The 9,376-nt window shown below is 43.3% G+C and overlaps 2 protein-coding genes across 3 annotated transcripts; one reads left to right on the top strand and one right to left on the bottom strand.

Moving 5' to 3' along the window:
* Nucleotides 1–1,567: 1,567 nt before the first annotated feature.
* Nucleotides 1,568–5,089, top strand: soul4 (heme-binding protein soul4). 2 transcript variants are annotated; one of them, XM_054779731.1, is made up of 6 exons: nt 1,568–1,712; nt 2,094–2,267; nt 2,332–2,417; nt 2,500–2,641; nt 2,720–2,903; nt 4,495–5,089. In XM_054779731.1, the coding sequence occupies exons 2-6, from the start codon at nt 2,114–2,116 to the stop codon at nt 4,667–4,669; spliced, it is 741 nt and encodes a 246-aa protein (XP_054635706.1). In that variant the 5' UTR covers nt 1,568–1,712; nt 2,094–2,113; the 3' UTR covers nt 4,670–5,089. The 2 variants fall into 2 exon arrangements, with proteins under 2 accessions (XP_054635706.1, XP_054635707.1); XM_054779732.1 differs by lacking the exon at nt 4,495–5,089 and adding an exon at nt 3,903–4,487.
* eif4a3 (eukaryotic translation initiation factor 4A3) lies at nt 5,090–8,737 on the bottom strand. The gene is made up of 12 exons (XM_054779721.1): nt 8,461–8,737; nt 8,033–8,105; nt 7,893–7,959; nt 7,734–7,796; nt 7,519–7,651; nt 7,286–7,366; nt 7,072–7,213; nt 5,848–5,986; nt 5,675–5,790; nt 5,491–5,598; nt 5,303–5,430; nt 5,090–5,215 (listed from the first exon to the last, which is right to left on the bottom strand). The coding sequence occupies exons 1-12, from the start codon at nt 8,612–8,614 to the stop codon at nt 5,199–5,201; spliced, it is 1,221 nt and encodes a 406-aa protein (XP_054635696.1). The 5' UTR covers nt 8,615–8,737; the 3' UTR covers nt 5,090–5,198.
* Nucleotides 8,738–9,376: the final 639 nt, after the last annotated feature.

Below are 9,376 nucleotides of genomic sequence, written 5' to 3'. Positions count from 1 at the left end.
GAGAGAGAGAGAGAGAGAGTGCAGAGCACAACTGCACCTATTTATAGGCTCCAAAAGGATGGGGCCGATCAGCTGCTTCCTGCAAAAACAAAACAAAAGGATCAAACAACAAAACAGTGCTGCAGCTAAAACGCATTAATTAAAATAGAATGAAGCATTTAATTCATAAAGCATTTAGGATTTGCAACTAGATCAACACTGATAAAAGCAATGCAGGTTGAGTTTGGAGACATGCCATCTGACCTGGGAAAAGAAACTCATGCTGACATGCTGGAGTGGACTAAGGGGATGTAGTCATGGAAACCTGGCCAAGAGTGTGATTCAGGAATGTTGGGAGTATAATTAATTTAAAAATAATAGTTTTAGATGGATAATCAAAGATAAATCAGAAAAATACAAAGTAAATAAAGTATATTTTAACACTTCTACACCCACAAATAAGCTTTGCTTCTTCCTACTCCTTTTGGACATGTGGAACTGTCAAAGAATGATTCATGAGGTGTATTCCATTGTAACCTTCATGTTCAAATAAACTAAACCAAACCAAACAAACAATGTTTCCAAAAACAGAGGTAGATTTAGATATCATAGAGTTAAAAAGTAAGTGGGAAGATAGTGGAAAAGGACCCAAAACAACTCAATATATAAGAAACAAATATCACAGTTACAGTATTTGGATATTTATACAGATGGATCAAAAAGTGAAGAAGGGAAGGGTTGGGATTGGGGTCTATGTTGGCCCACCATCAATTAGTTAAATTACCAGATCAGCTTTCATTTTATACAGCAGTAATAATGGCAGTTATCATCGGTCTACAATGGACAGAGGAAATAAAACCAGATAGCGAGGTATGTTGTGTGGACTCTATGGTAACCCTCTATAGTATTAAAAATATGGAATCAAGCCGAGAGGATGTATTATCGCAAATACAACAAAGTCTATTTCAACGGTGTATGTTAAAAATAAAAATTTGGCTAGGGTGGAAGGGAACGAGGGAGAGTTGCTGAAAGAGCAATGAGAATAACAGATATTAGAAATGTACCTGCTGGTGAAGGTGAAGTCAAGGCAATTATCAAAAAACAAATGAAGGATTAATGGCAAAGCAGATAGGACGGGGATAGCAGCGGAAGGAAATATTACAGTATACAAAAAATCTATCAATGCACAAGGGGTGAAGAGGAAAAACTGAAAAGAGGAAACACTAGGCTACGTTTCGATCACACTGGGTTAATAAAACAATGTTTTTGGGAGGTAAATGTAAATGGGAAGTATGTGTGAAGTGTAAAACTACAGAGAATGTGAAACATATTGTTGCATTGCAAGAAATATAGGGAAGAATGTGCAAAGCTAAGGGAAAGGATTGAAATTATAGGAAAGGAATGGAGCATTGAGGGTATTTTAGGAACAGTTGGAGAAGGGGGTTAAAGATACACACAGAGAGCGGTGATAGAGTATTTGAAGGGCACAGGATTATATAATAGAATCTACATTTTTTTCATTATCTGAATTAATATAAAATAAGTTACATGGCCCATGTTGCATACTCCGGTACAGTAGGTGGCGGTGTGTACCTTTGAAGTCATGGTTGCAAGCCGCCATTAAACCAGAAGAAGAAGAAGCAGCTCGAAAGAAGTAAGTGGATGACATCGTGATTGACAGCTGTGTTAGCAGGCTTCACACTCACCTGGCGAGCGCGCGCGAATACGATCAGGTAAACTTACACTACTTTTTCCCCCCCGTGTCCGTACTGCTAACTGTGCTAGCATTACTAATGTAGTAATTTCACGCTAAGTTTGCTAACCGTGCTAAGCGCGGAGACTGAGCTACATGCTAACACAGCTAAAGCTAGCATAGGTCCACTTCATGCTGTAGTTCGGTTGCTTTCCGGCAGTCAGGTAAGCCCAGACTCGGTTGGAGATGCGGGAACCAGCAGCTGGACTGAAACACTGTTTTGTACGAGTGACGCCATTCGGCCGATTCAATGATAACAATAATAATGGTAGTAGTCGTACTGGAGCAGAACTAGGACCATAGGTAGCTAGACTGCGGTCAAAGACAGGAAGAACTTTTAAAACAAATGCTGTCTGGACAGGTCAAAGGTCAAAGGCAGCAATGATCTCTTTGGAAGACCTTGAGGGACTGGAGGAGGAGGAACAGGACAGTAACATCACTGACAACCCAGAGCCAATGGGTGAAGACGACTCAGACAGACTGCTGAGTCACTGGCAGGCAGTGGCCAGCACACACCAGGTGTCAGTGCCTACAGGTGAGAGGGCAGGGCCAGTGGCGCTCCGAGGTGTGGTCATCTGATTGACATTTGTCTTTTATAGAAATGATGGGACCCATACAGGAAATGACACGCAACAACCAGCAGAGGGAGCCCGTCCCCTTTGTGGCCATTTCCTGTCAGGAGAAGGTCACACGATCAGTTCCATTCAATGAATTATTGCTCCACATTGATGGAGCAGGAGAAACATTGTGCACATGTGTATGTGTAGATGGGGGAGGTGATGTATGAGGAGAGAGTGTACCCTGCTGGAAAGTGGGCGTGTGTGACGCGGGGGGAGGAGCTTTACGAGCAGAGCATCTCCATGAGCTTCATGAAGCTCATGCGCTTCATCTGCAAGGAGAACTCAGCAGGTCAGGCTTCACCCGACTCTCTTTCTCTCTCTCTCACACACACACACAGCCTGGTCCGAGAAATGTGTGCTCCGGCAGGTCGCCATCTTGGAATGACGGTGCCAGTGGTCAGCACGATCCACATGATGGAAGACGGGAAGACTTTCGCTAAGGACGTTCTCACCGGGTTCTACCTGCCTGCTGAGTTCCAGAATGACCCTCCTCAACCCTCTGACTCTGACATCGTTATTATGCACAGAGACCCGGTCAGAGTCCTGTCCAGGTGAGAGTTTTGCTTCCTCATTGGACATCTTGCAGGATTCTCATCAGATTCTAATGGAGGTTGTGTTGTTGGGCTTCAAACCTATTAATTCTAAATAGTGTTTGGCGAAAATTTTTATATACTGGTATAAATTCTTTCAATGATAAGAAAATGACCATTATGATAGTTTTGTACTTCCTGTGACTGCACGCCACAGCGCACCCTATTTGAGCATGGCTGAAGGCGGAGGAGAAGCAAAGACGGGGAGATACCGCTGTAGTATGGAAGGGTTTTGGTTTTGATAGAGCACACGAGACCATAATATGCAATGTTTGCAAAGCAACTCTGAGGACAAAGGTAGGAACGTGGCAAATTTGCTCTGCCATCTCAAGCTTAAACACATAGTTGTCATTAAGTGTGAGACGAAGTTAGCTAGCGAGCACTTACCCAGTCAAAAATACAAAACACTTTTGCTCATGGCCTTCCTTATGACACGAAACGTAAACGATGGCACGAAGTGACTGCTGCAATGTCATTATTTAGCCAAAGACATGATGCCTTTATACTCAGTGAAAAAGGACAATATTTAGCTGCATTACTGTTTTGTAATTTGCAGTTGCTACTAAACTGTATACACTAAGTCCCCAACTTACGAACATCCGATATGCGAACTTTCAGAGATACGAACACAAGCCAACTGGTCTGTTTTTTCATGTATTTTGCCTATACTGTACTGTAACTCCATATTTATACTGCTACATGCTTGACCAGTAGAGGGCACTGTGACACTGCTAATGGGGCCAACAGAGGGAGAGAGGAAGGCTAAGTTGTAGTTGTATGATACAACCCGGACAGAGCATGTGATTAAAGTTTATGAAGAGTTAATAGGCCTGCTTAATTCTACACCACCCACAGAACACTACCTCTTTTAGAAGAGTCTAACGACGACGATTTGTCCTTTTTTTTCCAATATGTCCTCCAACTCCACCACGACGTATGCTCGACCACTCCTCTTCAAAGGAAAATAACATTTCTCATTATGTATTATATCATTTTTATGATTGTTTTTTTCTTTATCCTCGTTTAATATTACTAATGCATCCAAACTCATATTTACATACATACGCATATACAGTACATACATATATATGTGTATACACGTACATGTAGTACCTATATCATTGGTAATATTAATTTTTTTTCGACTTAAGAACAAATCGACTTGCGAACGGTCGTCTGGAACCAATTGTGTTCATTGGTTGGAGACCTAGTGTACTTGAATTCTGAATACTTTGCACTGATCTAGTTTGGTAGACAATAAATGCACTTGCTGTATTGTAGTTTATCAATAAATGTGCTTTACAAATTGAGACAAGTGTATTATATGGGTTAAGGTTTGTAGCTTTTTGTACAATTATTATATTGTCATGATACGTCACAAAAATATCATGATACATGCTAAGGTCCATTATCACCCAACCCTAATTCTAAAGTTGACCTGACTGTAGGCTCCTCATAGATCAGTGAGGAACATATTCAGGATCATTTCATTCATTTGGTTCTGCTGCAGGTTCTTGTCACTGTATGTTCTGTTCATTGACGGTTCTGTTAGGACGTTCTTTGGAACGACCACAGAGGAGACTGTGACGCGCCAGATCGAACTTCTTTGGGAGATGGTGGGCTTGTCAGAAGACGTGATGTCAGATTACTATATGGTTGCCGTCTATGAGAATCCAAGTGTTTCTCGGCGCCGCAACGAGATCTGGTTCATCAGACGAAACCCGTAGGAAGCTCCTGTGTTCATCCTTCTACCTGCGGTGACTGAAAGTTGTGGTCCAAGAGTTAATCCCTGATCACATCCATTGACCATGGATCAGTACTTTTGGTGTTAGCATGCTTAGTTAGTAGCACTGTTAGCTGCTTGTCACTGATGTAAACAATCCATCCATTAATTGATGCAGTCATGCTAGTCTGTAAATCACAGCCACCAACTTTGATGTTAAAAGTTTTGTGAGGTTCCTCTTGGTTGGCAGAACCAGAAGCATGTCCTGAAAGTTGGAATATTTTTGGAAGTCACTTTTGACAAAATGTTTTTTTTATGGGGTTTACAGGCTTTTAATGTTAAGTGTTTCCAAACTTCTATGTCTTTCTTTTTTTAAATTCAGCTTCTTGCTATGTTTGAAATAAAAATGTTTATTCTTGTTCAATGCGGAGCCAAAAGAACTTTATTTACAAAAAAATATCACAGCTATCAAAAAAGTGTTTGCTCTAAAAGACACACAAAAAAAAGTTAGAAGGGACGGGGCTGCCATTAAATCAGATGAGGTCAGCAACTGTGGATGGGGAAAAAAAAAACCCAGCATTAGTCAATAACGTAACTGACCTTGGACCTACAGCGGCAGGTTGCTGTGACAACTTACCGTTCATGGGCATCTCGTCAATTTGGGTGGAGTAGTACTGCTCGATGTCCCGCAGGATCCTGATATCATCGTTCTTCACAAAGTTGATGGCCACACCCTTTCGGCCGTAACGACCTGATCGGCCGATCCTGGAAAAGGTCAAAAGTCACACGTTTTGCTTGTCTGCGGTGTGTAATGGAAGGTCCTACCTGTGGATGTACAGCTCTCGATTGTTGGGTAGGTCATAGTTGATGATGAGGGACACTTGAGGAACGTCCAGACCACGAGCCCAAACGTCCGTCGAGATCAACACACGACTGTGGACATGACATACACGAGATGTCAGCACAGGCAACAGTGGGGGCGCGGGCGTTGCCCTGTCAGCCATCTTACCTGGCTCCTGATCGGAACTCCTTCATGATGGACTCGCGCTCCTTCTGTGGCATATCACCATGCATCGACGACACTGTGAAGTTGGCCTCCCTCATCTTCTCAGTTAGCCAGTCCACCTGCAACGTACACTCATTACTGCACAACCATCACACTGTGTGTGTATGCGCACAAACCTTCCTCTTGGTGTTACAGAAGATGACGGCCTGTGTGATGGTCAGTGTGTCGTAAAGGTCACACAGTGTGTCAAACTTCCACTCTTCTCTCTCCACGGCCACAAAGAATTGTTTGATTCCTTCCAGAGTCAACTCGTCACTGCAAGCATAGCAGTCGGGTCAGACAGTTACATGGATGACGAATAGGGGTGTCACGATACAGTCAACTCACAAGATGAAACGCCACGATATTTGGTTCACGTGAATGAGACTATATTTAAACATTTAAACAAGTTGTTTAAGAAAACTACAACGACAAAATATAGGACTGGGCAGACTTATTTAACTGAGTCACAAAACAATGCAGGTACATTTTGAAATGTTTTGTAACTTTGCATACATGATGCTTTTAACTGTTGAACTTCTTTCCCTAAATTGAAACAAAAACTAAATTATGAATCGTTAAAATGACGGCATTTGTAGCTGCTACGACTAACCATTTATGTTGATGTGAAGTTATGTACAGATATGTAAAATAGATTGAAGATTAGCTTTATGTTCACGCTAAAAACTACAGTTCCGATGACGCTTAGTGTTGTACCAGGAAGCAGGTCCGAATTACACTTACCATCACATGTGATAGAAGTCATAATGCAGCAATCGTGTTTTTATCTAACAAATCTTAAATAACTCACAGAATTACTACAGCTTCTGCTTGGATAGTAACACCGCAGCTGTTAAATGGTGTCTCACTTGTGTAGAGCTTTTCCACCTCCAAGGCACTTTGATACTGATTAGCACTATTGATGACAGCATTAGGAGCAACTCGGGGTCCAGTATCTTGCCCAACTTCGACATGATCATAGGAGGACACAGGATCGAACCTTCAACCTTCAGGTTGGGAGACGACCACTCCACCACCTAGCCATAAAACTGGTGAACTCCAACAAAACACACGTCGCGAGTGAGTGATGCTGGGAACACCAAGTGCAGGTTGGATTACAAATTGTGTACAGTTCCAATCCTGCTTCACACACTGCCACTTCCATACTATGTGTATTATCATTCACAGTAGCGATGTCACAGCACAGTCTGAGACTTGTGGCTGCCCTCTTCCCGCGAGACAGCTTTTCTCTAAATGAGAAATATCGTCATTTTAATTTATTTATCTCATGACACCCCAGACAATGACCCATGTTGATGGTTTCAAACAAGCCCCGCCCCTCGGGGATGAGCGCCACCAACCGTTTGACCAGGATGCGGATGGGGTCGGTCATGAACTTGTTGGTCATCTCCAGGATTTCGTGCGGCAGCGTGGCACTGATCAGCACCACCTGAGTGGCGGGGGGCAGGTAGCGGTACACATCGTAGATCTGCTCCTTAAACCCTACACACCAGGTCAAAGGTCAAAACTCACATTTCCCGTTGAGGGGTCACATCATGACAGGCAAAGTCTGACCTTTGTTGAGCATCTCGTCAGCCTCGTCCAGCACCAACATCTTGATGGCTCTCGTACGAAGACTCCTGCGACGGATCATGTCTGAAAGTAGAGAAATGGTCACATCTGCTTCCAACTGACCCATTGTTTGGAGGCGGGACCATTTTTTTAACACGAACCAGCAATGATCCCCATTTCATTCTTCACACAAAGTCCCATTCCAAAATGTCTAGGTGGCGTTCATCCAGACTCACCAAAAACTCGTCCCGGCGTTCCAGAAACTACATGTTGACCGAAATCCAACTTCCTGATGTCCTCACCCACATTTGTGCCACCAATGCAAGCATGGCACTGAACATTCATGTAATCCCCCAGAGCCAGCAGCACCTGAACACACCAAAAACATAGAACCGATCACAACCAACATCCTGGGACATCATCACAGGGTAGTAGAGGGGGCGGGGCCCACCTTCTGGATCTGTCCAGCGAGTTCTCTAGTTGGAGCGAGGATCAACGCCTGAGTTTCTCTTACCTGTGGACAGAAAACACAAAATATGACATCCAGGTCACATTACCTTCATGAGGCAATCAGACAACGACGTAAGAACTGTTGGGTTTCACAACTCACCTGCGTGTCCAGGCACTGCAGCACTGACACACAGAAGGTGGCCGTCTTTCCCGTTCCAGACTGAGACCTTAATGCAACACAGAACAGCTGATAAGGCAAAATTAGTCACATTAATGGTTCTGGAGATGCCTGGTTCTTACTGGGCGATGACGTCTCTGCCTTTGATGATCTGCTTGATGGCTCTCTGTTGAATGGCTGACGGCTTCTCAAAACCTGAAACACGACGTAAATAAATCCAACTCGTTCTGAGAGGAAATATTTTAAATGTGTTCATAAGGTCTCAGGAACATATGTGGGCCCAAATTTGATTTGGTTCTGTTCTGGCTCTCTGCTTGTGGTCGAGCGTCGTCGGCGGTATGTTAGCAAAATGCTAACAGAGAGGACGAATCATGACTTTTTAACAATATAGTCTTTTCATAGCCTAACATGGCTCCTCTACTGCAGTTGTGTTTCTATTTCTCGTTAAGTAGAAGAAAGAATGGGTTTTGAATAAATCTCGTTGTTTATCGCCGTTAGCATTAGCACTAGGCGCTAATCTCGACGGAGGCCACATGAATCCTCGGCCTACCGTAAGCGTAGATGCCGCGGAGTAGGTCCTCCCTTAGGCCCATGGTGTCGAAGGTGGGGGTGACGTCCACCTCCTCGCTAGTCTCAAACTCCACCTTGGTCATGTCCTCATCCTTCAGGATCCTCTTCCGACCCTGTACTACGGCGGCAGACATCGCTCTTGTTCCCACTTGTTCACTAAAAGTTGGAAAGAAAGTAGCGAAAAGACACAGCGTAGCTACTGCTAATACCGTGAAGAACGGAGCGCGTGTCGCTGAGAATGCGTCATCAGCAAGCTACTCCGGACATGACGTCATATCAGTTTAATACTGCGCTGCTCGAAGTTCCCGCTTGAACTCGCTCAGAAGAAGAAATGTGACAGACAGAAACCTGTTCTTTGTGTAAAAGAAGGAGATGGTTAAAGAAGTACAGGAAGATGAAGTGAATACTCACCCGTTTTCAGCAGACCATCTCTCATGCTAAACAGCAGGGCCGTCACCCATGTTTGTTGCTTATTCAGCATTTGGCAGAAATTACACAAAAATAGTAAGAGCTGTGTGTTCTAAGAAAGCAATTAAGTGAGTATATTAGAGTAAGAATAACGGTATATCACTGCAGTCCCCAAGTACAATGCAAATAAGCCCCCCCTAGTGGCTGTAAGCAGATAATTCAGTACTTCACTGTTAATGCATTTAAGTGTATGTGTGGTTTCTGACTTTTTTGTGAATTCAAGCTTCACATTCTGTGGAAAGGATTGTGAAGCGAAAATTGTAATTTTTCACAAGCCACGTCAATTACATTATTTTTGTTACTTTTCTCTTTGGTTGTCTGCAGTGAGCTTCCCACCTCTCTGATGACAAAGTTGGTGGTTTTGGCGAGGCTCACAGACAATACAATTTCAATTCATCCATTGCCATCCATTGTCTATGCCGCTTATC

This window comes from Dunckerocampus dactyliophorus, chromosome 6 (assembly GCF_027744805.1).
Source record: "Dunckerocampus dactyliophorus isolate RoL2022-P2 chromosome 6, RoL_Ddac_1.1, whole genome shotgun sequence".
Lineage (NCBI taxonomy): Eukaryota > Metazoa > Chordata > Actinopteri > Syngnathiformes > Syngnathidae > Dunckerocampus > Dunckerocampus dactyliophorus.
This window is presented reverse-complemented; position numbering and strand designations above follow the sequence as displayed.

Bases quoted from the DNA above. Each gene is read 5' to 3' on its own strand.
- soul4 (XM_054779731.1), top strand. From the start codon at position 2,114: ATGATCTCTTTGGAAGACCTTGAGGGACTGGAGGAGGAGGAACAGGAC. The intron at 2,418-2,499 runs GTCACACGATCA...GTGTATGTGTAG, and splicing joins CCATTTCCTGTCAGGAGAAG to ATGGGGGAGGTGATGTATGA. The intron at 2,904-4,494 runs GTGAGAGTTTTG...CGGTTCTGTTAG, and splicing joins CCGGTCAGAGTCCTGTCCAG to GACGTTCTTTGGAACGACCA.
- eif4a3 (XM_054779721.1), bottom strand. From the start codon at position 8,614: ATGTCTGCCGCCGTAGTACAGGGTCGGAAGAGGATCCTGAAGGATGAG. The intron at 7,797-7,892 runs GTGAGTTGTGAA...TTCTGTCCACAG, and splicing joins TGCAGTGCCTGGACACGCAG to GTAAGAGAAACTCAGGCGTT. The intron at 5,599-5,674 runs GTAAGATGGCTG...TCATGTCCACAG, and splicing joins GAGTTCCGATCAGGAGCCAG to TCGTGTGTTGATCTCGACGG.